Below are 27,612 nucleotides of genomic sequence, written 5' to 3'. Positions count from 1 at the left end.
ATGTATCCTATGGAGAGAGGCAAAGAGTAACAGTCTGGTTTCAGTCACTGAGAAGGTTGGATAGCCGTGCATTAGGGAGGAGTGAGGAATTTGGGCAGAGGTCAGGTCAGATGAAGTGATAAGGAAAAGACAACATTTAAGTTCCTGCCTAGCAACAGAAATGTATTGGCTGTCTAGAGGAGCAAGGAGTAGACTCCACCTAAAGGAGGGTAGAAATGTATGTGCCTATGTAAACATGTCTTTGTCTTTTCAGCTGTTTGACCCAGTGGGTGAATAAACTTGGTTTGGGCTTTGACAAGTTGTCAGTTAGGTTCTGCCAAACAGAGTGGAAAAACTAACAGGGGCTATTATTAAGCTTTAGCTACTGAAAGCCTATGAGGAAGAATGTTTCAGGCCTACCAGAGTTACTCCTATAATATAACATTATGATGTTTATCTTTATACAAAAATATTCGGATAAAAAATGAACGAATTAACCTCTTTCCGTAAGTCTATATCTGTATAGCAGACCTAGTAGCCATCTGACATAAAGAAATGCATGTCAGTGTTGTAGCATGCCTACAAAGTTACAATAATATTCCATCATATTTCCTCTAATGTTGTGCATATTAGCCTACCCCCTCTATCTCCATTGTTGCTTTATTCCAGTTTGCCTAAATGAAATGTTTAGTCGTCCTGATCTTCATCATTGTAATGACATGCTTGAGTAAAATAGGACTAGAATAGGATGCATATGGCTTTCTTTTCTCGTCACGAACATTGACGGTTACGGGTCTGAACAAATAACTGCTGTAGCCTATCGACATCCCGTGTTCTCTCTTCTTTCAAACTCCCCGGCCCGTGGCCATGAGTGCTATTGTCTGCTTTATTTCACATGCAGCAAACAAGAGCTTGTGCCCCTCTTTTAATAGTCTATTAGTATAAGAAATGCTAAAAACGTATTATTCTAGCAAACTATTCTAGTCTAGATTTTCCTGGGACTAGAAAAGCTAAGGAGCGTTTTTTTAATAAAGGCGAGAACCTAGCAGAGCGTATGGTGCGTATTGCGCAAGAGACCGAGGCTATCATTCATTAGCTAAATATAAGTCAAATAACTGCATTGAATTTATTACCTGAAATTGTTACCTGAACGAGGTAGGCTAGGACATATGTATACACTGCCATTAATAAGTTTGGGGTCAAATGTCCTTGTTTTTGAAAGAAAAGCAAATGTTTTTGTCCTTTAAAATAACATTAAATTGATCAGAAATACAGTGTAGGCGTTGTTAATGTTGTAAATTACTATTGTAGCTGGAAACTGTACGCCTATGTAAATATCAATGGAATATCTACATAGGCGTACAGAGACCCATTATCAGCAACCATCACTCTTGTGTTCCAATGACATGTTGTCTTAGCGAATCCAAGTTTATCATTGTAAAAGGCTAACTGAGCATTAGAAAACCCTTTTGCAATTATGTTAGCACAGCTGAAAACTGTTGTTCTGATTAAAGAAGCAATAAAACTGGCCTTCTTTAGACTAGTTGAGTATCTGGAGCATCAGCATTTGTGGGTTCGATTACAGGCTCAGAATGGCCAGAAACAAAGACCTTTCTTCTGAAACGCGTCAGTCTATTCTTGTTCTGAGAAATGAAGACTATTCTATATGAGAAATTGCTAAGAAACTGAAGATCTCGTACAGCGCTGTGTACTACCCCCTTCACAGAACAGTGCAAACTGGCCCTAACCAGAATAGAAAGAGGAGTGGGAGGCCCCAGTGCACAACTTAGCAAGAGGACAAGTACATTAGAGTACCTAGTTTGAGAAACAGACACCTCACAAGTCTGGCAGCTTCATTAAATAGTACCAACAAAACACCAGTCTCAACGTCAACAGTGAAGAGGCGACTCCGGGATGCTGGCCTTCTAGACAGAGTTGCAAAGAAAAAGCCATATCTCGGCAAAACACGGACACTGGACAGAGGAAGACTGGAAAAAGGTGTTATGGACAGACAAATCTAAGTTTGAGGTGTTCGGATCACAAGAAGAACATTCGTGAGACACAGAAAAAATGAAAAGATGCTGGAGGGGGTGCTTGACGCCATCTGTCAAGCATGGTGGAGGTAATGTGATGGTCTGGGGGTGCTTTGGTGGTGGTAAAGTGGGAGATTTTACAGGGTAAAGGGGATCTTGAAGAAGGAAGGCTATCACTCTATTTTGCAACGCAATACCATACCCTGTGGACGGTGCTTAATTGGAGCCAATTTCCTCCTACAACAGGACAATGACCAAAAGCACAGCTCCAAACTATTTAGGGAAGAAGCAGTCAGCTGGTATTCTGTCTATAATGGAGTGTCCTGCACAGTCACCGGATCTCAACTAGAGGTCGACCGATTATGATTTTTCACCGTCGATAGAGATTATTGGAGGACCAAAAAAAGCCATTACCGATTAATCTGACAATTTTTATATATATATTTGTAATAATGACAATTACAACAATACTGAATGAACAAGGAACACTTTTATTTTAACGTAATATAATACATCAATAAAATCTATTTAGTCTCAACTAAATAATAAAACATGTTCAATTTGTTTTAAATAATGCAAAAACAAAATGTTGGAGAAGAAAGTAAAAGTGCAATATGTGCCATGTAAAAAAGCTAATGTTTAAGTTCCTTGCTCAGAACATGAGAACATATGAAAGCTGGTGGTTCCTTTTAACATGAGTCTTCAATATTCCCAGGTAAGAAGTTTTAGGTTGTATTTATTATAGGACTATTTCTCTCTATACCGTTTGTATTTCATATACCTTTGACTATTGGATGTTCTAATAGGTACTTTAGTATTGCCAGCCTAATCTCGGGAATTGATAGGCTTGATAGGCTTGAAGTCATAAACAGCGCAATGCTTGAACATTGCGAAGAGCCGCTGGCAGACGCAGGAAAGTGCTGTTTGAATGAATGCTTACGAGCCTGCTACTGCCTACCACCGCTCAGTCAGACTGCTCTATCAAATCATAGACTTAATTATAATATAATAACACACAGAATTACGAGCCGTAGGACATTAATATGGTCAAATCCGGAAACTATCATTTCGAAAACAAAATGTTTATTCTTTCAGTGAAATACGGAACCGTTCCGTGTTTTATCTAACGGGTGGCATCCATAAGTCTAAATATTGCTGTTACATTGTACAACCTTCAATGTTATGTCATAATTACGTACAATTCTGGCAAATTAGTTTGCAACAAGCCAGGTGGCCCAAAATGTTGCATATACATACCCTGGCTCTGCGTGCAATGAACGCAAGAGAGGTGACATAATTTCCCTAGTTTAATATTTCCTGCTAACATGAATTTCTTTTAACTAAATATGCAGGTTTAAAAATATATACTTCTGTGTAGTGATTTTAAGAAAGGCATTGATGTTTATGGTTAGGTACACATTGGTGCAACGTCACTGCTTTTTTCGCGAATGTGCTTCTTAAATCATCCGGATTAATCCAAATTAACAGGCACCACATTGATTATATGCAACGCATGACAAGCTAGATAAACTAGTAATATCATCAACCATGTGTAGTTAACTAGTGATTATGTTAAGATTGATTGTTTTTTATAATATACATTTAATGCTAGCTAGCACCTTCCCTTGGCTTCTTGCTGCACTCGCATAACAGCGCAGTCTCCTCGTGGAGTGCAATGTAACCGGCCATGATCTGTGTCCAAAAATGCCGATTACCGATTGTTATGAAAACTTGAAATCGGCTCTAATTAATCGGCCATTCCGATTAAATTGGTCAACCCTATTGAGCTGTTGTGGGAGCAGCTTGACCATATGTTTTATTTTAGGCAAGGCAAGTCAGTTAGGAACAAATTCTTATTTTCAGTGACGGCCTAGGAACAGTGGGTTAACTGCCCGTTCAGGGGCAGAATGACAGATTTGTACCTTGTCAGCTCAGGGTTTGAACTTGCAACCTTCCAGTTACTAGTCCAACACTCTAACCACTAGGCTACTCTGTGCCCATCAAGCCAATCCAACTTGTGGGAGGTGCTTCAGGAAGCATGGGGTGAAATCTCTTCAGATTAACTCAACAAATTGACAACAAGAATGCCAAAGGTCTGCAAGGCTGTAATTGCTGAAAATGGAGGATTCTTTGACGAAAGCAAAGTTCGAAGGACATTTTTTCAATTAAAATTCATTATTTATAACCTTGTCAACGTCTTGACTATATTTCCTATTCATTTTGCAACTCATTACATGTATATTTTCATGGAAAACAAGGACATTTCTAAGTAACCCCAAACTTTTGAATAGTGTATCTATACAAAAGTATGTGGACACCCCTTCAAATTAGTGGATTTGGCTATTTCAGCTACACCTGTAGCTGACAGGTGTATAAAATAGAGCACACAGTCATGCAATCTCCATAGACAAACATTGACAGTAGAATGGCCTTACTGAAGAGCTCAGTGACTTTCAACATGGCACTGTCATAGGATGCCACCTTCCCAACAAGTCAGTTTGTAGAATTTCTGCCCTGCTAGAGCTTGCCTAGTCAACTGTAAGTGCTGTTATTGTGAAGTGGAAATGTCCAGGAACAACAACGGCTTAGCCGTGAAGTGGTACACCATACAAGCTCACAGAACGGGACCGCTGAGTGCTGAAGCGCGTAGCGGGTAAATATCATCTGTCCTCTGTTGCAACACTCACTACCAAGTTCCAAACTGCCTCTGGAAGCAACGTCAGCACAATAACTGTTCGTCGGGGGCTTCATGAAATGGGTGTCCATGGCCGAGCTGCCACACAAGCCTAAGATCACCATGTGCGATGCCAAACATCAGCTGGAGTGGTGTAAAGCTCGCCGTCATTGGACTCTGGAGCAGTGGAAACGCGTTCGACTTCTGGAGTGATGAATCACGCTTCACCAATTGGCAGTCTGATGGACAAATCAGGGTTTGGCAGATGAAAGGAGAACGCTATCTGTCCGAATGCATAGTGCCAACTGTAAAGTTTGGTGGAGGAGGAATAATGGTCTGGGGCTGTTTTTCATGGTTAGTGCTAGGCCCCTTAGTTCCAGTGAATAGAAATCTTAACGCTACAGCATACAATCACATTCTAGACGATTCTGTGCTTCCAACTTTGTGGCAACAGCTTGGGGAAGGCCCTTTCCTGATCCAGCATGACAATGCCCCTGTGCACAAAGCGAGGTCCATACAGAAATGGTTTGTTGAGATTGGTGTGGAAGAACTGGACTGGCCTGCACAGAGCCCTGACCTCAACCTCATCGAACACCTTTGGGATGCATTGGAGCGACGACTGCGAGCCAGGCTTAATCACCCAAAATCAGTGCCCGACCTCACTAATGCGCTTGTGGCTGAATGGATGCAAATCCCCGCAGCAAATCCCCGCAGCAATGTTCCAACTTCTAGTGGAAAACCTTCCCAAAAGAGTGGGAAGCCTGTTACAGCAGCACAGGGTGGACCTACTCCATTTTAATGGCCATGATTTTGGAATGAGATGTTTGACAAGCAGGTGTCCACATACTTTTGGTCATGTAGTCTCCAGTGGTGTAAAGTACTTGAGTAAAAATAGTTTCAGGTACAACTTAAGTAGTTTTTTGTGGTTTCTGTACTTTACTTTACTATTTATATTTTTGACAATTTTTACTCCACTACATTCCTAATGAAATAATGTACTTTTTACTCCATACATTTTGAGACCCAAAAGTACTTGTTACATTTCGAATGCTTAGCAGGACAGGGAAAGGGTCCAATTCACACACTTATCAATAGAACATCCCTGGTCATCTCTACTGCCTCTGATCTGGCATACTCACTAAACACAAATTAGTGTGTAAATTATGTCTGAGTGTTGGTTATCCGTAAATGTTTAAACAAGAAAACCGTGCTGTCTGGTTTGCTTAATATAAGGAATGTGAAATGATTTATACTTTTACATTTCCTTTATATACTTAAGTGAATTTCAGCAAAGTACATTTACTTTTGATACTTAAGTATAGTTAAAACCAAATACCTTTAGTCTTTTACTCAAGTAGTATTTTACTCGGTGACTTTCACTTTTACTTGAGTCATTTTCTATGAAGGTATCTTGACTTTTACTCGAGTATGATCATTGGCTACTTTTTCTACCACTGGTATGTCTACCACTATGTTGAACAGTATTATATGTTTTGGATGCAATTTGAATGGAGATGATGGATTAAAAAAAAGCCTATGAAAGAGTGAGCACTGATTTAAAGCAACAATATTCAAGTGACATGCTGTTTTATAACTCTACAGCTGAAAAAAAAAAAAATCTTTACAATTAAATAATAAGGTGACACCGGAAAGCCAGATGGAGATGTGTAAATTAGACACGCATTTAGCCCTTATATTACTGTAGCATATACTGCAACAAATCTAGGGACCATGATGGAAATAAGTCCCCGACTTCATTGTGCAATACCATGATACTGAAGTGCTCAAAGTCAGTATGTTTTGTTTATTTGTTGTGTGGTGCATTGGTACAGAAACCTATAGGTGGAACAGTTGTTGCATATATTTGATATAATTATAGATATGGCATCAAAAGGTTGAAATTCTGATTCCCACTAGAAGATCATTGTCTGCAACCGGCTCTGATCGTTAAGTAATGAAACAGGAGCGCATAGAGAGCCCATCTGTGGTGGCCAGCGAACCCTCAACCTTCTGGTCATAGCCCCGCAAGGCATATACTGTGCCACAAAAACATGCTGAAGTGGCAAAGTCGATATCCACGTTTATAAAACAGGGTTATTCATGGGAGTAAACATTATTTTGAGTTAATTCTATGAGGGGGGAGTGTGTTCAATTTATTTTACAGTAGCCTACAAGGGGAGGGTCATGTGATAATATTTGTAATGTTGTGGAGGGGGTGCATTCTTTTTTTTTTTAGGACACCTTGAGTTGGACCAGCTCCCCTCGTAAATGTCGATCTGTCCCTAAGAGAGAAATGTTCCACACTATCTTCCTATATGTTTCCTGAAAAACTTTAAGAACTAACCTTAAGGCATAACTGAGATTCTTCCTGAACTTAATCATCCATGGTTTCAGTTTAGGCTATTATGATGTAGTCCTTCTCTTGAACCGGTATTCCCCACTGAGACTGTATCGCATTCCTAGTCTGGCTGGACTCCTCAAAAATAGCGTTCTGCGTGGCTTGATCACCTACCCCGACAGAACCAGTTTATTTTCATGCTTGCTTGAGGCATGTTGGGGAGAATGGAAGAGTTTCAGAAGTGAGAAAGAAGCCCGTCTCGCAGATTGCCGACGAGTTATGCCCCGCCTCAAAGTAACCCATCCTAACTGCAAATGTTCAATGAATTCCAGTTTCGTGACATGGACGCGAAAATGTGGTGTTATATGGTGCTTTCAAGACAACTGGGACTCGGAAGAAACGAGGTGAATTCACGATGTCAGTGATCTTCAAGGCGGAAAGTAGCTTTAGAAAGGGAGCTTTAGAAAGAGGCCCTAGTTCCCGACTTGGGATTCCGAGTTGGATGACCGTTCAAAACTATTTTTCCCAGTCGTCTTGAACGCACTGAAGTCGGAAGTCTTGAGATTTCCAAGTTCCTGGTGTCCAGTTATTTTGAACGCGGCAGTATAAACGCATTTCATGCCATTCTACATCATTTAGGCCTACATGACAGGAGACATAAGAATATTTTTTAATACTACAAAAATGACCAAAATTAGTGGCGACTGTGACACTGTCAAACAGATAAACGAACAAAAACATTTTAGGCTAAGTTCATTGGATCCTATGTGTTTTAAAATAAACGCAGCCTTATTAATATGCTTTTGGGAAAACGTCCTTGCTCTTGATCTGGCCTAGGGCCAATAAAAAGAGGGGAGACACATATTGTACAATATTAGGAGGCTACTAATTAAACTTTCCAGTGGCACTGACTCACCCAATGATGAAGATGGATAGCATGAATATGCGTAGCCTAGGGTTCTCACTGTACAGGTGATTGTCTCAAGATAGCGCCTGACTACTTTGAAAAACAGTGCTGTTCGTTGTTGAGGGAAAAAATGCTAGCTTCTACTGACAAATTAGTCTTCTCTTTCGGGCAGTAGGCATTTGCTTTCCAAACGTATTTCCCACGATTGTATTTTGAAATTTGCGAAAGGCCTTTAGCTATTCACTGACCACCCGAAAATAAATATTATCCATAGAAATAGAATCCATAGAACGAAAGTGCCCATTCAAGTCAGGACTAACAGCCATTTTGAGCATACCCATGAGTTTACGACTCAAATTACGAGGGTGAGGTTCCCAAACCCTTCCCAGATAGCATATTTGGTTCCTTGGAAGTTGTGAGAACGTACATTTTTGGTTTCCCATTGGTTCTTGGAAAACAGTTTTTTTGAGAATGGAAGTGAAAAAGCAGGCTGTTTTGGGAAATTACATTCTTAGGTTGCAGGTAGGTTCTGAGAAAGTGTTTCTATATTTATTTAACTAGACAAATAGGTTAAGAACAAATTCTTATTTACAATGACAACTGGTAATGGTAACTGTCTTGTTTAAGAGCAGAATAACAGATTTTTTACCTTTTCAGCTCAGGGATTTGATGTAGCAACCTCTTCATTGCTGGCCCAAAGCTCTAACCACTCGACTACCTACCACCCCAATGGTTCCCCCAAAAGTTTTCCTGGGAGGTTTTATTAACTTTCTGTGAACATAAATTATATGTTATTTGAAAGTAATTATGTAACATTCTGAGAACATGTTTCAAGAATACTTAGATTAACACAGCTAACTTAGGATAACTGTTTTGAACACCAAGCACAGATAGGATACATGGAAATGAATGTGCTTAGGCTTTAGTCATGCAAACACATTTTAATATTGCAGATAGATTGTGGCTTCCGTCAATGTAAGTGTCTGCATAATTTTGAATCTCCCATATATACACTACCGGTCAAAAGTTTTAGAACACCTACTCATTCAAGGGTTTTTCTTTATTTTTAATATTTTCTACATTGTAGAATATTAGTGAAGACATCAAAACTATGAAATAACACATATGGAATCATGTAGTAACCAAGAAAGTGTTAAACAAAACAGATTCTTCAAGTAGCTACCCTTTTCCTTGATGACAGCTTTGCACACGGTTGACATTCTCTCACCCAGCTTCATGAGGTAGTCACCTGGAATGCATTTCTATTAACAGGTGTGCCATCTTAAAAGTTAATTTGTGGAATTTTTTTCCTTCTTAATGCGTTTGAGCCAATCAGTTGTGTTGTGACAAGGTAGGGGGTATACAGAAGATAGCCCAATTTGGTAAAATACCAAGTTCATGTTATGGTAAGAACAGCTCAAATAAGCAAAGAGAAACAACAGTCTATTATTACTTTAAGACATGAAGGTCAGTCAATCCAGAAAATGTCAAGAACTTTGAAAGTTTCTTCAATTGCAGTCACAAAAACCTGCAAGCGTAATGATGAAACTGGCTCTCATGAGGACCGCCACAGGAATTAGAGTTACTTCTCCTGCAGAGGATAAGTTCATTAGAGTTAACTGCACCTCAGATTGCAGCGCAAATAAATGCTTTACAAAGTTCAAGCAACAGACACATCTCAACATCAACTGTTCAGAGAAGACTGCGTGAATCAGGCCTTCATGGTCGAGTTGGTACAAGAGGAGTCAAACAAGGGTGTCTGCTGTCAGTATATTTATTTGTTATGGCCATCGAAGTGCTACTGTAGCTATTAAAATCAGATCAAATAACAACATGAGAGGATTTGAAATCAAAGGCTTAAAACAAAGGTGTCCTTGTATGCTGATGACTCAAATTTTATATTAAGTCCGCAAGCTAGATCCCTGCAATGTCTCATTGAAGATCTAGATAACTTGTCTGGCCTCTCTGGACTAAAACATAATTACCATATTACGTATTGGATCTTTAAAAAAAACTCTTACATTACCCTGCAGTTTACCTATGAAATAGTCTGACTTTGCAATAGACATACAGTGCATTCAGAAAGTATTCAGACCCCTTGTCTTTTTCCACATTTTGTTACGTTACAGCCTTATTCTAAAATGGATGAAATATTTTTTCCCCAACATCACACACAAATGACAAAGCAAAAACAGGTTTTTAGAAAAAAAATTCAAAATATTCAGTATTCAGACCCTTTCTTTGTTGAAGCACCTTTGGCAGCAATTACATCCTTGAGTCTTCTTGGCAATGATGCTACCAGCTTGGCCTACCTGTATTTAGGGAGTCTTCCCATTCTTCTCTGCAGATCTTCTCAAGCTCTGTCAGGTTGGCTGAGGAGCGTCGCTGCACAGTTATTTTCAGGTCTCTCCAGAGATGTTAGATCGGGTTCAAGTCTGGGCTCTGGCTGGGACACGCAAGGACATTCAGAGACTTGTCTTGAAGCCACCCCCTAATTGTCTTGGCTGTGTGCTTAGTGTCGTTGTCTTGTTGGAAGGTGAACCTTCGCCCCAGTCTGAGGTCATGAGTGCTCTGGAGCAGGTTTTCATCAATAATCTTTCTGTACTTTGCTCCGTTCATCTTTCCCTTGGTCCTGAATAGTCTCCCAATCCCTGCTGCTGAGAAACATCCCCACAGCATTATGCTGCCACCACCATGCTCCACTGTGGGGATGGTGCCAGGTTCCACGCTTGGCATTCAATCCAAAGACTTCAGCCTTGATTTCATCAGACCAGAGAATCTTGTTTCTCATGGTCTGAGAGTCCTTTAGCAAACTCCAAGCGGGCTGTCGTGTGCCTTTTACTAAGGAGTGGCTTTCGTCTTGCCACTCTACCATAAAGGCCTGATTGGTGGAGTACTGCAGGATGGTTGTCCTTCTAGAAGGTTCTCTCATCTCCACAGATAAACTATGGAGATCTGTCAGAGTGACCATTGGGTTTTTGGTCACCTCCTTGAGGCACACCTACCTTCCTTCTCCATTCGATTACTCTGTTTGGCCAGGCAGCCAGCTCTAGGAAGAGTCTTGGTGTTTCCAAACTTCTTCCATTTAAGAATGATAGCAGCCACTGTGTTCTTGGGGACCTTCAATGCTGCAGACTTTTTTTTAGGTTGTCTTCCCCAGTTCCGTGCCTAGACACAATCCTGCCTCGGAGCTCTACGGACAATTCCTTCGACCTCATGGCTTGGTCTTTGGTCTGTCAACTGTGGAACATTATATAGACAGGCGTGTGCCTTTCCAAATCATGTCCAATCAATTGAAGTTACCACCGGTGGACTCCAATCAAGTTGTTGAAACATCTCAAGGGTGATCAATGGAAACAGCATACACCGGAGCTCAATTTCGAGTCTCATAGCAAGGGTCTGAATACTTATGTAAATATGGTATTTCTGTTTTTTATATTTAATACATTTTCTAAAATTTCTAAAAAACTTTTCACTTTGTCATTATGGGGTATTGTGTGTAGATTGATGAGGGAAAAAATAATTTAATCATTGTGGAAAAAGGGAAGGGGTCTGAATACTTTCTGAATGCACTGAACTTGGTATTCATATCACAAAATATATAAATTAGCTCTACACAATGAATTTCAATAGAAAACTAAGAAAAATAGACAAAATCCTGCAACTATGGAGAGGTAAATACCTTTCTATTTATGAAAAAAATTACACAGATTAACTCCTTAGTCATATCTCAGTTTACTCACTTATTTATGGCACTGCCTACTCCGGATGGTTCATACTTTTTTGTTGTTGTTGCTTCTTCTGGGATGCTAAACCAGACAAGATGAAGCGTGCATATCTGTATAATGAATATAAACTGGGTGGGCTGAGATGAGTAAATATAGAAGCACTAAAGCTCTCTCTAAAAGCTTCACTTATACAAAAGCTTTACTTGAATCCAAAATTGTTCCCAAGTAGATTACTAAGGAAAGCTCATCCCTTGTTTAAAAATGGCCTTTTTGCTTTGTGCAGATTGCCATTTCTCATTTTCGATTAATTGAAAATGAAACCCTGTTCAAAGTATCTCACTTTTTCAAACAAGCAATGCAGAGATGGTTACAATTTCAAATTCATCCCCCAGAAAAGATAGAACAAATATTACAACAAATATTATGATTGAACTCAAATGTGCTGGTTGATAAAATATTTGTATTTATGGAAAATTTGTTTGAGAAGGCTATTCTGTTTTTAAATTATATTGTAAATTGGAGTGGTAGAATTATGTATTTCATGGAGCTATCGGAATTACATGGGAAGGTCTGGTCAGTCCAAGATTACAACCAATTGATTACAGCACTACCCCAAAAATGGAGAAGGCAGGTGGCAGTAGAAGGAGGTAGGGAACTGGCCTGTCTGCCTAATCAAAACTGGGGGGGAACAAGTATAGTATAAATAGGAAAATATACCAGTTTAATTTAAGAACCAGGATGTTGACAGCTGTGCCATACAGATTGCAAAATAGTTGGGAAGATATTTTTGATAATTTAAGTAAATGTAATCTTTACTTCAAGTCAGATGTTTATATGTTATGTATAAAAGGCATATTTATGCATTGTTTACTATTTCAATTTATTTAAAACAATGTCATTGTTGGAGTTTAGGTGTTTGACGGGATTGATGTGTGACTAGGTGCATTCTTGTCAAATAAATATGCTTATTCATTCATAATTATGGATACATTCTGCAATTAGTTAAATTGGGATTTGAATCCTCAACAGAACATGCCAACAAGTTAGTTTTGAATTGCTTTAATACAGCAGTGCCTTCTGACACCATGAATTAAAATAGATTTCACCTTGTTCATATAGTTGGCAGACATTCTATGGGATGAAATATAAACCTCCACCGGCTGACGGAGAAGAGGATTTGGTAAAATAAGGGTATGCTTCTAATATCATCTAGGTAGGTAAGTAGCTAGCAAGTTAGGTAGATTCTTGGCAAAATACTAGCCTCGTTTGTAAATATCTGACTGCTACTAGGATAGTATTCTATACAAGACAACAGAATACTGCAAATTGTAAATATCTGACTGCTACTAGGATAGTATTCTATACAAGACGCCAGAACAAATGCATACATAAGACAACAAGTTAAATAAAATATGGAACAGTAAATGAAAAATATATAGTTTGGATCAAGGTAGCTAATGAATGGTTGACAATAGAGCCTCCCACAATTTATTTTTATTTATTTAACTAGGCAAGTCAGTTAAGAAGAAATTCTTATTTTCAATGACAGCCTAGGAACAGTGGGTGTTCAGGGGCAGAATGACAGATTTGTACCTTGTCAGCTTGGGGATTTGAACTTGCAACCTTTCGGTTACTAGCCCTTTCAGTTACTAGCCCAACACGCTAACCACTAGGCTACCCAGGCAATGGCTGCAGGATGAAGTTGGTGAAGAGCCCTGACAGTATTTCTCAGTAAGACCAAAATAATGGTGTTCCAAAAAAGGTCCAGTCACCAGGACCACCAATACAAATTCCATCTAGACACCGTTGCCCTAGAGCACACAAAAAACTATACATACCTTGGCCTAAACATCAGCTCCACAGGTAACTTCCATAAAGCTGTGAACGATCTGAGAGACAAGGCAAGAAGGGCCTTCTATGCCATCAAAAGGAACATAAAATTCGACATACCAAATAGGATCTGGCTAAAAGTACTTGAATCAGTTATAGAACCCATTGCCCTTTATGGTTGTGAGGTCTGGGGTCTGCTCACCAATCAAGAATTCACAAAATGGGACAAACACCAAATTGAGACTGAATGCAGAATTCTGCAAAAATATCCTCTGTGTACAATGTAAAACACCAAATAATGCATGCAGAGCAGAATTAGGTTGATACCCGCTAATGATCAAAATCTAGAAAAGAGACGTTCAATTGTACAACCACCTAAAAGGAAGAGATTCCCAAACCTTCCATAACAAAGCCATCACCTACAGAGAGATGAACCTGGAGAAGAGTCCCCTAAGCAAGCTGGTTCTGGGGCTCTGTTCACAAACACAAACAGACCCCACAGAGCCCCAGGAAAGCAACAAAATTAGACCCAACCAAATCATGAGAAAACAAAAAGATAATTACTTGACACATTGGAAAGAATTAACAAAAAAACAGAGCAAACTAGAATGCTATTTGGCCCTAAACAGAGAGTACACAGTGACAGAATACCTGACCACTGTGACTGACCCAAACTTAAGGAAAGCTTTGACTATGTACAGACTCAGTGAGCATAGCCTTGCTATTGAGAAAGGCCGCTGTAGGCAGACCTGGCTCTCAAGAGATGACACGCTATGCGCACACTGCCCACAAAATGTGGTGGAAACTGAGCTGCACTTCCTAACCTTATGCCAAATGTATGACCATATTAGAGACATATATTTCCCTCAAATTACACAGATCCACAAAGAATTTGAAAACAAACCGATTTTGACAAACTCCCATATCTACTGGGTGAAATACCAGTGCCATCACATCAGCAAGATTTGTGACCTGTTACCACAAGAAAAGGGCAACCAGTGAAGAACAAACACCATTGTAAATACAACCCATATTTACGTTTATTTAATTTCCCTTTTGTAATTTGACCATTTGCCAATCGTTCAACACTATATATATATATACATAATATGACATTTGTAATGTCTTTATTATTTTGGAACTTCTGTGAGTGCAATGCTTACTGTTATTTTTTATTGTTTATTTCACTTTTATATATATGACCTACTTCACTTGCTTTGGCAATGTTAACATATGTTTCCCATGCCAATAAAGCCCCTTGAATTGAATTGAAGAGCAACTGCAGAAACTTGCAGTCGACTACAGTCAAAACTTCATGACCTTTGATCGCGTGATTTTTCTAAAGTTCATGCAGTCTACACGTTGGCGCCAGGGGAGAACGACTGACCCCTCTCAATGAAGCCACGGCGGTTCAAGGCCGCGTTACGGCATTATTAGCAGAAAACAGAATCCCCCCATGATAGTGAATAGAAAAATCTCTTTGAAAAAAAACAAAAAAAATATTTGAGGACAATCATGATAACAATAATTGCTTATAGTGCACAATATGTATGTCATTGAACCGATAATTTTAAACTTGCACACAGAGGAAGTTATAAGGATATATTATATGACAGCCTGAAGTCCCCCGGTCACCCTTCAACTTTACTTACTCAACGAGAGGCTGCACATCACTCCCTGGAGTAGCTAAAGCCCTTATTGATGTCACTTGCAGGCGATTTTAGCTTGGAAACAAGGCAGTTAACCCACTGTTCATCATTGAAAACAAGAATTTGTTCTTAACTGACTTGCCTAGTTAAATGAAGGTAAAATAAAATAAAATAAATTGTTTTTTCCCCCGCCTCACAGATACTATCTATGGAACAACAAAGATCTACGATTTAAAAATAAGTCTATTTTTTTCGTAACTGGTTTGAGAATAAAATTATTTTGGTTGGTCAGTTACTGAATGAGGATGGATATCTACTCTCATATGGGGAATTTCTTGATAAATTAAAAATTCCAATAACCCCGAAAGAATATGCAATTGTTTTTGATGCGATTCCAAGGGGGGTTGTATCTCTTTTAAATTCCTCTGTGGTTGATGTAAGTAACATATATTTACATTAAAATATGTTCATTGGCAACATTAACATCAAAGATAAATGTAGTAATAAACAGATTAGGAATATTGTTTGTGATACTACAATTCTTTTGGTCAAATATCTATGGTGATATAACATGGGGGAAAGCATGGAAAATTGCTAACAAATATTGTATCAGTAACAAGGTAAAGGAAGTTTCATTTAAAATGTTACATAGAATTTATCCTGTGAAACATGTTTTGGAAAGATTCAAGCTGAATATTGATTATAAATGTGATTTCTGTGGAATGGAGAAGGAGACCATTTTGCATTTGATTTTTTAACCTGTATTTATAGTATAATTTTTGGGATTGACATACAGAATTTTGTTACAAAAAAATAGGACCGGTTGTACTATTTAATGGTTTTGATATAATGATTTATTTAAGAAATTCTGACATTGATAAAGATGTAGTATATTTAATAAAACTGCTAATAATATTAGGTACGTTTCATACTCACAAATGCAAATGGTCTAATTCAAACAAAAATGCAATTAAAACTTGTTGTATTATTAATGAATATGATTTGTTTGTTTATGATTCCTGGCAATGTAAATAGTTTGTATGTATGCTTATTTGCAAGTGACTATTCCTCTTTTGTTTGTTGATATTTGTTAATAAGGTTTAAGTGCCTTTGAACGGGATGTGGTAGTAGGTGCCAGGCGCAACGGTTTGAGTGTGTCAAGAACTGCAGTACTGCCGGGTTTTTCACGCTAAACAGATTCCTGTGTGTTTGAATGGTCCACCACCCAAAGGACATTCATCAAACTTGACACAACTGTGGGAAGCATTGGGGTCAACATGGGCCAGCATCCCTGTGGAACGCTTTCGACATCTTGTATGCCCAACGAAGTCCATGCCCAACGAATTGTGGCTGTTCTGAGGGCAAAAGGGGGGTGCAACTGAATATTAGGAAGGTGTTCCTAATGTTTTGTACACTCAGTGTATACAGTAATTGGTAGGCGCAAGTCAGACAATGCAACACACTTTGAAAATGCAACACACTTTGAAAGGCGTTGACCAAGAATGGTTACGGAGTTGACAAAAGACATCCGCTAGAACGCGCCTATTGACTTGAACGTTGACAAACACATTCTATTCATTCTATTTCTATTTTACCTTCGTGTGAGACCAAGCCGCGCAAGTGTTACCATGGTGACCAGTGAGCGTTCAGGAAGGGATTGTGAATCCAACAGCTAAATTGCGTAGGTTTGAAACCATAATCTATTTTTGGCTAATTGTACTAGAGTAATGGGCTTCTAGGCTGGTTCTTCGAACTATTATTTGGACAAAATATGAGTTCACGTAGTACTAAAAGTTCAGGGAAAACTGGAACCATGGCACGGTCGAAGGGAGCAGTCCAATCATCAGAGGCAGGTATGCAACCATGAATAGCATTGGAATTCAACTTCAAGTCGAGGTGTCTAACGACGTTAGCCATTGGGGATCTGACTCCCGAATATGAAAGTATTTTAGGCCTAAGTAAAATGTTGTTGTCTGAAATGAAGATGCAAAACAATTGGAGGTTGAAGCTGTTTAATAGGCTTTATATTAATTAAAGTTAACAAGTTACCAATATCTCCAGCCCATTTTAAACACAAAGTAACATTAAATTAGTGTAACTACCCTGGGTTTATGGAAATCGACACAGTCGATAGCGCGTCGGACCTCGGGCTAGAAGGTCGAGGGTTCGAGACCTGCTCCCTGCCTGTTTCATTACTTTACTTTGCTGTAAAAACATTTAAGTATGTACCTAAACTTGTGATGGTACATGTTTTGGTTAATTGGTTTTGGTTACCATCACATTAAATGTGTCGGCCGTCTGTACATAGAGATGTGTTTCTCTTCCGCTTAATGTGTAGTCTAATTTCCCCTCTTTGTTTGTGCTCTGGAAGGTGCCTCCCCCCAGCGCAGACAGAGCACTGGTGTGACCCAGGGTGGCCAGTCCAAAGGCAAAGCTGCTGCTGCCAAGACAAGACGTAACACCTCTGCCAGTGCCAAGACAGTGCAACCACCAAAGAAAAGTACTGCTCTGCATTGCTCATTCTTATCATGCCAAATTAGTCAATTTACCTTTAGCTTACTTCCATTGCAACAATGTAAAGAAGTGCTGATTTGATTGTCCTCATATACCTAGGCCTTAGTCATCAGTTGAGATCTGTGTGTCTAATGCTTGTGTAGTATAAGTGAAACTCGCCCGTAGTATGTTGGCTGAGGTACATTGGTGACAGGATACTTCCCTGAGATCTAAAAAGCTGCTGTCGCTCAGGGCATGATAGACTATATTGTGTTGCTTGATTTATGAGAAAGCCAGTTAAGCATGCTCATCTCAAGTTAGGACTCGACCAGAAGAGAATAATAATTGCCTCCAGAGTGGTGCAGTGGTCTAAGGCACTGCATTGCAGTGCTAGCTGTGCCACTAGAGTCCGGACTCTGTTGCAGCCGTCTGCGACTGGGAGACCCATGGGACAGCGCACAATTGGCACAGCGTCGTCCTAGTTAGGGGAGGGTTTGGCCCGGCAGGGAGGTTCTTGTCCCATCGCGCACTAGTGACTCCTGTGGCTGGCTGGGCGCTGACATGGTCGCTAGGTGTATGGTGTTTCCGTCGACACATTGGTGCGGATGGCTTCCGGGTTAAGTGGGCATTGTGTCAAGAAGCAGTGTGGCTTGGTTGTGTTTCGGAGGACGCACGCCTCTCCCGAGTCCATACGGGAGTTGCAGTGATGAGACAAGACTGTAACTACCAATTGGATACCATGAAAAAGGGGTGGGAAAAAAAGGAGAGAATAATAATTTTTCCCTAGGATCGGCTGTGTTCTTCTTACCGGGGACAGTGTGCAATCACACATTCATAAACCACCCTGGAGTTCAAAAGAATGAACACATTGCTTACATTACACAACTGTCTGTTACTCTTCATTACACCCAAGGGAGTCTGATGTGGTCAAAGGAAATTATGCAAGCTTGAAAACAATCCCTCATTGTTTCCTGCAGTCACCACCCAAGGCACACATGGGAGCAGTAGGAACTATAGAGAAGGGAACATCAACTACATTCAGGCGCAAACACATTTTTTCTTGATCGGGGGCCGAAACATAATAAAAAATAAAAAATTTAGACTGCAAATTTACCGCAAGAAGCATAAACAGATATAATATTTGACTAAAACTGTCACGCCCTGACCTTAGAGAGCCTTTTATTTCTCTATTTGGTTAGGTCGGGGTGTGATTTGGGTGGGCATTCTAGTTTTTCTATTTCTTTGTTGGCCGGGTATGGTTCCCAATCAGAGGCAGCTGTCTATCGTTGTCTCTGATTGGGGATCATACTTATGGCAGCCTTTTTCCACCTTTAGTTTGTGGGATCTTGTTTTTGTGTAGTTGCTTTCTGCACTGCATATAGCTTTACGTTCGTTTTGTATTATTATTTTTTTTTCGGTGTCATTTAATAAAAGAAAGATGTACGCCTACCACCCTGCCCCTTGGTCTCCTCATTCCATCAGCGAAAGTGACAAAAACCTTGATTACATTTGGAAACATTGACCTGTGCAGGGTGCCGTCTTTCGGATGGGACGTTAAAATGGGTGTCCTGACTTTCTGTGGTCATTCAAAATCCCAATGGGATTTATTGTAAGAGTAGGGGTGTACGCCCTGGTGTCATGGCAAAATTTCCAACCTGGCCACATTCCATCATGGCCATCTAATCATCCCCCTCATTCCTAATTGGCGTATATCACTCCTCACCTCTACACCTGATAGTTGATGTGTGGTGAGAGTTGGTCACCGTGCATCACTGAGTTGGGTGCTACACATTGATGGTGGATGAGGTGAGTTTCCCCCTACTATGTAAAGCGCTTTTAGTACCTCAGTTGGTAGAAAAGTGCTATATAAATAAATTATTATTCATTCTTATGATTTGTATACGATCACATTTTTTATTTGTTATCTTTATTTATCTAGGCAAGTCAATTAAGAACAAATTCTTGTTTACAATGACAGCCTATACCGGCCAAACCTGGACGACGTTGGGCCAATTGTGCACCGCCGTATGGGACTCCCAATCATGGCCGGTTGTGATACAACCTGGATTCAAACCAGGGTGTCTGTCGTGACGCCTCTAGCACTGAGATGCAATGCCTTAGACCGCTGCGCCACTCGGGAGCCCAAAACGTCTCTCTGTTATCCGTGGGAACTTTGGGAACAGATTTTCAAAATTAAAATCCATTGGAGCTCATTTCCTGGTGTTTTTACGTTATTTTATGTCCAATAATGAAAATGCCCTCCCTCACCCCCACAAAAAAATTATAAATTAACCAATTTTTTATTTTATAATTTTTTTTTTTCTCATAAAACCTGTGGTGGGGCAAATAAAACCACCGGCATGCCAAACTCACAGCGGGCCGCCATTTGGGGAACCCTGCTGTAGAGCATGTAAAATGAAGTTGTCTTCAGTACATAGATAATTGCCTCACTACATATCATAGAGCGGGATTCATAGCTTTGACAGCTGTTGCCGTACTCCTTTAGTTAACAAAAGAGCAATTATGTTGAAAGCCTTTTCAGCTGTAGCTCTCAGATGGTATTCATGAGATGGTAAGAAATACTAGGCCTACATTACTTTTATGTACAGTATATTATTATTTCCATTTAATACAAAACTTTTATTTAGATAAATGCAGCAAATCAACTTAAATAAAACATTTATAAACCATATACAGTGCATTTGGAAAATATTCAGACCCCTTCACTTTTTCAACATTTTGTTACGTTACAGCCTTATTCTAAAATGGATTAAATAAAAAGAAAATCCTCATCAATCTACACACAATACCTGATAATGAAAAATCGAAAGAAATAACGTATTTACACAAGTATTCTGACCCTTTGCTATGAGACTCAAAATTGAGCTCAGGTGCATGCTGTTTCCATTGATCATTCTTGGGATGTTTCTAAAACTTGATTGGAGTCCACTTGTGGTAAATTCAATTGATTTGAGATGATTTGGAAAGGCACACATCTGTTTATATGTAACAGTATAGACTTTACGTCCGTCCCCTCGCCCCAACCTGTGCGCAAACCAGGGACGCTCTGCACACGTCAACAGTCACCCTCGAAGCATCGTTACCCATCACTCCACAAAAGCCGCGGCCCTTTTGTTGAAACCAAGATAGAACTCTTTGGCCTGAGTGCCAAGCGTCACGTCACCTGGCCTATACCATTCCCACGGTGAAGCATGGTGGTGGCAGCATCATGCTCATGCTGTGGGGATGTTTTTCAGCGACAGGGACTGGGAGACTAGTCAGGATTGAGGGAATGATGAACGGCGCAAAGTACAGAGAAATCCTTGATGAAAACCTGCTCCAGAGCGCTCAGGACCTCAGACTGGGATGAAGGTTTGCCTTCCAATAGGACAACGACCCTAAGCACACAGCCAAGACAACACAGGAGTGGCTTCGGGACAAGTCTCTGAATATCCTTGAGTGGTCCAGCCAGAGCCTGTACTTGAACCCGATCGAACATCTCTGGAGAGGCCTGAAAATAGCTGAAAATAGCTCCCCATCCAACCTTCCAGAGCTTGAGAGGATCTGCAGAGAACATTGAGAGAAACTCCCCAAATACAGCTGTGCCAAGCTTGTAGTGTCATAGCCAAGAAGACTCAAAGCTGTAATTGCTGCCAAAGGTGCTTCAACAAAGTACTGAGTAAAGGGTCTGAATACTTATGCAAATGTAATATTTCAGTTTTTGTGTATTTTTATTTTTATTTTATTTAAAAAATCTTAGTCATTATGGGGTATTGTGTGTAGATTGTTGAGGGATGTTGATCCATTTTTAGAATAAGGGTGTAACGTTACAAAATGTGGAAAAAGTGAAGGGCTCTCAATACTTTCCGAATGCGCTGTGTTTATTAAACATATAGGCCTATATGGGAAATTATAATAATAAAAACTAGAAATAGCTGTCGTCAAGTTCAACATACTGAGCAGCACAAAGAAACGGAATCCTCCAGGTTAAACAAATATTTGGGCTGTAAAGTCGACTGTACAATCTTATGTATACTGCACGGGTGTTGTTGTGTGAGTCTGTGGCTTTGCTTTGTTACTCTTGTCAGGTTGTTATTGTAAAAGAGAATATGTTCTCTAACTTATCTGGTTGAACAAAGGAAAAGAACAAATAAACCTTGACGGACAAAGACAATCCAATGAATCTGTACTGAGGCTAAACTATACTGAAACAATTAACTTTGATTCCAAAACTAAATTTATGAATTATGTCCAGTTTGAGTTATTTTCTCTAAACTTTGGGGGAAAATCGAATGGGGTCGAGTTGGGTTTTCAAGCTTTTGGGTTTATAAGCCACTGTATCTGGCGGGTAAATGCAGCCAGGAGAAGGCGATGTTTCAAATAGGCCTAGCTATCACTAGCTAATAGGGGAAAAATTGTCTAGCTATCTAACTTGGTTCTTCTTACATGTACTACTACAGTTAAAAAGCATTGGATTGTTTCCTTCCAACATATTTTTTTGCACCATTCGCAACGCTATTCCTTTTAAATCCAAGTCATATTGAGATTTACTTTATAATTGAAACCTAACCTAACCTTACCCATCATCTTATGTATTACTGCCCCCGAGGTGCAATAAGTGAAGTAAAAAACACAGACACAAGTGGTTACAAGCCTACCACGCATGCTTTCTGCAGCTAACACTAAAACTGAAACTAAATAATATAAAATATATATTTATATATATATAAAATATTTTTAGACAACTAAAACTAAATAGAAAAGGTGCAAATCGAAACTAAAGTGAAATAACAGGGACTTGTTTGTACTCACTGTATGCATGTTTATTGTTGTTGTAGATGTAGAGCTGACTCCAGAGGAGCTAGCTGCAGTGACCATCCAGCGGGCCACCCGAGGCCTGCTGGCCAGGCGAGAGCGGGTTCGGAGACAGAAGGAAAAACAGGACTATGAAGACCTTATGGATCGCTTGGAGAAAGAGGTTAGCTAATTATATGAAACTGACAGTGTATGAAAATGACAGTGTATGAAAATAACATTATATGAAAATGACAGTGTTAGGTTTGGATTTATAAAGTATATCAACATATTGAAATTTGAAATCATGAGTAATAGAACTCTTGGCATTACACGTTGACTCAGATCTCCTCCTTTGTTTGTTCTTCTTTCAAATAGCATCCGTGAGTGTGCTTGAGTGTGTTGTAGTCTACAATCAATGTAATGTCATTGTTTCTGAAAATGAGAAGTGTGTGTACCCTGAAAGGTGTGTTTTGATTGGCCTGCAGGCTTTTGTGGCACTAGTACGAAGAGAACAGGAAGAGGCGGAGTGGAAAAGGAAGAAGGAGGAGGACGAGAGAAAGGGGAAGAAGGAAGAGCAGCTTCTGCGAACTCGACTTCTGGAAGCAGCGTTCGATGGAGAGGCAGAGGAAGTGTTAGCAATTTTGAAGGAGGTGAGACTGATATGTGATATCTGTGAGATCTGTGTGGACAAGTAATGAAGACATGACAAAGATTAATAGATGCACTGGTCCTTGTCTAGGTCTCTGATAGGGACACAAAGCGTGGCCTTGGGTTGGATGAAGCAGGCAAACGCCAGCGGCTGCTAAACCAACTTTTCATGATTAACATCACAGATGCCAATGGCAACACAGCAGTATCAGAAGCAGCAGGTGGGGGTCAGCCGGAAGTCATCACCTTATTGGTGGAAAGGGGTGCGGACATAAACACACGGGTGAGAGAATGCAGCACAAACAGAAATATTAGCTCTTGGTCAGATGAGAGTGAGTGTCTTACCTCACCCACCCATTCCCACTGACACACACAAACATACAGTCGTGGCTAAAAAGTTTTGAGAATGACACAAATATGAATAATCACAAAGTCTGCTGCCTCAGTTTGTATGATGGAAATTTGCATGTACTCCAGAATGTTATGAAGGGTGATCAGATTAATTGCAATTAATTGCAAAGTCCCTCTTTGCCATGCAAATTAACTGAATCCCAAAAAAACATTTCCACTGCATTTCAGCCCTGCCACAAAAGAACAAGCTGACATCTTGTCAGTGATTCTCTCGTTAACACAGGTGTGAGTGTTGACGAGGACAAGGCTGGAGAACACTCTGTCATGCTGATTGAGTTTGAATAACAGACTGGAAGCTTTAAAAGGAGGGTGGTGCTTGGAATCATTGTTCTTCCTCTGTCAACCAGGTGAGGACTGGGGTAAAGTCATTTTCTCTGATGAATCCCCTTTCTGATTGTTTGGGGCATCCAAAGAAAAGCTTGTGTGGAGAAGACAAGGTGAGCACTACCATCAGCCATCGATCAATCCTCAAGAGGCGGGTGGACAAACAAAAACACACAAATTCTGACAAACTCCAAGCATTGATTATGCAAGAATGGGCTGCCATCAGTCAGGATGTGGCCCAGAAGTTAATTGACAGCATGCCAGGGTGGATTGCAGAGGTCTTGAAAAAGAAGGGTCAACACTGCAAATATTGACTCTTTGCATCAACTTCATGTAATTGTCAATAAAAGCCTTTGACCCTTATGAAATGCTTGTAATTATACTTCAGTATTCCATAGTAACATCTGACAAAAATATCTAAAGACACTGAAGCAACAAACTTTGTGGAAATTAATATTTGTGTCATTCTCAAAACTTTTGGCCACGACTGTTCACATCTATTGATAGGCAGTTAGCCTAGTGGTTAGAGTGTTGGGCCAGTAACTGAAAAATTGCTAGATCAAATCCCTGAGCTGACAAGGTAAAAATCGGTCGTTCTGCCCCTGAACAAGGCAGTTAACCCACTGTTCCCTCCCCGTCATTGTAAATAAGAATTTGTTCAATACTGACTTGCCTGGTTAAATAAAAACATGATGTGACTTAAACCCTTTCTTTGAAAGTATTTGTCTTCCACAAACTTTCTCCAGCAGGCAAACAGCTAAATATATCTTTCTGAGTATTGGAGTTAAATGTACATACCTAAGGCCTAAGCAATTGCAGAAGTATGTCAGGAAGTGTTTTTTTTTTGTTAATAGGGTGCATTTGGACGGACTCCAATCTACAGAGCTGCGTTTGGAGGCCATCTGGGGGCAGTGCAGACTCTTCTACAGCTTGGGGCAGACCCGAGGACCCATGCAGATGATGGTAGCACTCCAGAGCAGGTATGAGTGACTGTGTGCGCGCATAGGCAATAGTCAGGGTTCTTTGTGTGTGTGTGTGTGTGTGTGAATGAGAGAGACAGATACAGAGGGTGGCTGTGTAATTGCGTTTTTACAAGCCATGTTTGGGCTTATGTGTTTGTGGACATGTTCCAGGTGGCTTCTGAAGAGGCTGTGGTTGCCACTTTACAGAACTGGGATCTGAGTGCCACTGACTCCATGCTGTCGAAGATGAAGGCAGAGGAACAGAGGAGGGCGGAGGAAGAGGAAAAGCAGAACGAGGCGGAGACTGACCGGTAAGAGTCACACCCAAGTGTTCAACCCCTCCCACTCAAAACAGAAACCTTTCGTAGAGAATGACACTCTCAAAACGCAACCCTATGCTCCCAAACATAGTCTAATTAGGTAATGTCTCATGCATACAGCATAGACAACAGAGTAAGATTCACAATTTAGCCAGAACAGTAAGAGAAACTGAATAGCTTGGCCAGAGATCAGATGTTGTGTGCACACATTATTTGTACTATATGTAATATGTTTATATCTATATACTTCCCCTCTCCTTCAACACAAAGGCACGTCAGTCCTGTTAAGTCACGTCATCAGGCCAGTCCTGCATAGTCACTTTTGCTGAGTTGAGGACAGATAGAGAGGATAGCTGACATGATTTCCCCACACATTGTTCACTGATAGGAGGAAACAGTGCAAACGTGCAAACCAAAAATGGCCTGTGTTTTCCCTCAGCCTAAAAGAGGAGGTGGATCAGCTCCAGAAAGAGCATGAGCGATGCCAAAGAGAGGTAAGACACATCTTGAATCAATAGTTCCAAGATGAACAGGGAAAATGTCCCTTTCATCACCCTGACGTCACTCGCTCTGTGTGTGTATATAGCTGCAGAAGGCCTTCGTTGAGCTGAATAAGAGGATCACAGAACATGATACATGTGTGAGGAAGGGTATGGAGGAGCAGGCTAAAGTCACCTTGCTGGTAGTCACTGTACTTTTTTAGCACACTACTAAAGTTGTATTGTCTCAGTACTGATGTATGTATTGTCTCAGTACTGGTTGTGTGTGTGTGTGTGTGTGTGTGTGTGTGTGTGTGTGTGTGTGTGTGTGTGTGTGTGTGCGCGTGCGTGTGTAAAGGTGGTTCATGAAGCTGAAGATGTGTTGGCGAAAGCTCAAATAGCAGCTCATGAGGCTGCAGGGAAACTATCCCTTGCCAAGCTGACACTGAGAGAGCAGTCTGGTGGTGGTATGTAATGTCACACGCGCACATACACATGCAGGTACACCCCCCCCCCCCCCCCCCCCCACACACACACACACACACACACAGACACAGAGACAAACAAACACACCTTTCCCTGAAGCAACACAAAATGTAATATTCTCACAGTGTGTGTTTATGTGAACTAAGATGCTGTCCTGGACCGTGGTGGGGTTCGTTGCCCGGTTCGTGACCTTGAGGAAGTTCTTATTAAAGATGTAGGCGGCAAGATCAAGCAGGATGGCAGGTAAAAAAATTATAATAATTACTTACTCACTTCAGTATGACTTTTTGCCCTCAGGTTAGCTGCTCAAACAAAACGCAAACAGGTTGTTCATCTCTCTGTATTTAGCTAATTGCTCTGTTTACAATTTAACATTAGATTCAGTTAATTAAGTTTATCCACACTGGCTGTGTATCTGATGTTAGGTGGCCCCTGCTTGTGGATACCTATGGTCAGGCTGCCACATTTCTACGCTACAGAGACACTAACTACCTGGACGCCTTGCACCCTGGAGACATGCAGCCTGAGAAACTGAGACTCGCTCTACTGGGGGCCATCAGGTGTGAGAGAGAGATATTACAGGGGTGCCGGCAATGAGCAGCCTAAGCCTAAATTTGAGTTATGCACATCAACGACAGCAGCAGGTGTAAGAAGTGTTTTTAAGAGTTTGCTGTAAAACCTTAATGTATATCAAATTCAGGGTCGGGCTGCTCATTTGAATTGCCAACAGTAAATATGTCACAAAAAATATTGTTTTTGTATAAATAAAGAAGTGAATAAGGACACAGATAAATGTATGTATGAATAGAAAGGCTGTTCTGATGTAATCCTGTCTGCAGGTTCGGAAAGCCCTTGGTTATTAACATGATGGAGGTCGACTTGTTTGAGAGTGTACAGAACCAGCTAGACCAGGTGAACCCAGGGCTGAGTGAGCAGCTGATGAACAAGGAGCTCCTGCAAGAAGAGAGGTACAGTACCAAGCGCTTACTGCCAGCGCATAGATCATCTCAATATGAACCTTTCTCAGTTGTAGTTAGATTTTCTTTACATTTAAGTGGTGATGTAAGACATAAAAAAATGCAAGGCTGCGCCCTCTCATTGCGAGATTGATATCAAGGTATGTCGTCTCTCGGTAGGTACCTAAGCCTGGTGCGCTCCACAGATGGTCCTCAGTATGCCAGAACTGAGTTCATGCTGGACCGCATTGAGAAGTTCAGCCTGGTCTTGGTGACCAAACAGCGCCACCCTCCTGATGCACTGCTCACAGCATTCTATCCCATCCATGTCATGCTGCCGGAACCCAAAATATGACCTTGCTGTGGCTCAAAAGTGTAAATACTGTTGTTGTTGTTGTTTTACCACAAAACATGTTTTACTAATATAAAATATATGACACCAAAAAATAAGGATTTTATTTTTGGTATGATTATTATGTAAATGATTAGATGTTAATCTCCAGCAGATTGACAGCACTGTGGCAATTTTCATGGCAGCTAAATATAAAATATTTTTTTTGATAATGCACACTAGTAGTAATCTAAACCAAAAGTAGCA

At 40.3% G+C, this 27,612-nt stretch overlaps 2 protein-coding genes across 10 annotated transcripts in view; one reads left to right on the top strand and one right to left on the bottom strand.

Moving 5' to 3' along the window:
• The window catches only part of LOC110526206 (protein FAM83H), a 50,821-nt gene extending 42,546 nt beyond the window's left edge, over window positions 1-8,275 (bottom strand). For 2 of the 3 annotated variants that reach the window (XM_021606975.2, XM_036981774.1), the window contains exon 1: window positions 7,941-8,275. The gene's annotated coding sequence lies outside the window, so the exon portion shown is untranslated. Of the gene's footprint in view, window positions 1-7,030; window positions 7,904-7,940 lie in introns of those variants that run through there. The other variant, XM_021606984.2, reaches the window with a different exon arrangement.
• Window positions 8,276-16,763: 8,488 nt separating this feature from the next.
• LOC110526202 (IQ motif and ankyrin repeat domain-containing protein 1) lies at window positions 16,764-27,503 on the top strand. 7 transcript variants are annotated; one of them, XM_021606961.2, is made up of 14 exons: window positions 16,764-16,991; window positions 17,510-17,638; window positions 22,470-22,609; window positions 22,914-23,078; window positions 23,168-23,359; window positions 24,666-24,791; window positions 24,945-25,084; window positions 25,482-25,587; window positions 25,680-25,775; window positions 25,931-26,039; window positions 26,205-26,301; window positions 26,484-26,618; window positions 26,898-27,026; window positions 27,195-27,503. In XM_021606961.2, the coding sequence occupies exons 1-14, from the start codon at window positions 16,910-16,912 to the stop codon at window positions 27,367-27,369; spliced, it is 1,821 nt and encodes a 606-aa protein (XP_021462636.2). In that variant the 5' UTR covers window positions 16,764-16,909; the 3' UTR covers window positions 27,370-27,503. The 7 variants fall into 7 exon arrangements, with proteins under 7 accessions (XP_021462636.2, XP_036837643.1, XP_036837636.1 ...); XM_036981748.1 differs by having other exon boundaries at window positions 24,981-25,084; window positions 25,533-25,587; window positions 27,195-27,458; XM_036981741.1 differs by having other exon boundaries at window positions 24,981-25,084; window positions 27,195-27,458.
• Window positions 27,504-27,612: the final 109 nt, after the last annotated feature.

This window comes from Oncorhynchus mykiss, chromosome 1, assembly GCF_013265735.2.
Source record: "Oncorhynchus mykiss isolate Arlee chromosome 1, USDA_OmykA_1.1, whole genome shotgun sequence".
Lineage (NCBI taxonomy): Eukaryota > Metazoa > Chordata > Actinopteri > Salmoniformes > Salmonidae > Oncorhynchus > Oncorhynchus mykiss.
This window is presented reverse-complemented; position numbering and strand designations above follow the sequence as displayed.

Excerpts from the sequence above, each read along its gene's own strand:
- LOC110526202 (XM_021606961.2), top strand. The coding sequence starts at position 16,910 with ATGAGTTCACGTAGTACTAAAAGTTCAGGGAAAACTGGAACCATGGCA. Across the intron at positions 25,588-25,679 it reads ATGAGCGATGCCAAAGAGAG|CTGCAGAAGGCCTTCGTTGA; the intron begins GTAAGACACATC and ends GTGTGTATATAG. Across the intron at positions 26,302-26,483 it reads AAGATCAAGCAGGATGGCAG|GTGGCCCCTGCTTGTGGATA; the intron begins GTAAAAAAATTA and ends ATCTGATGTTAG.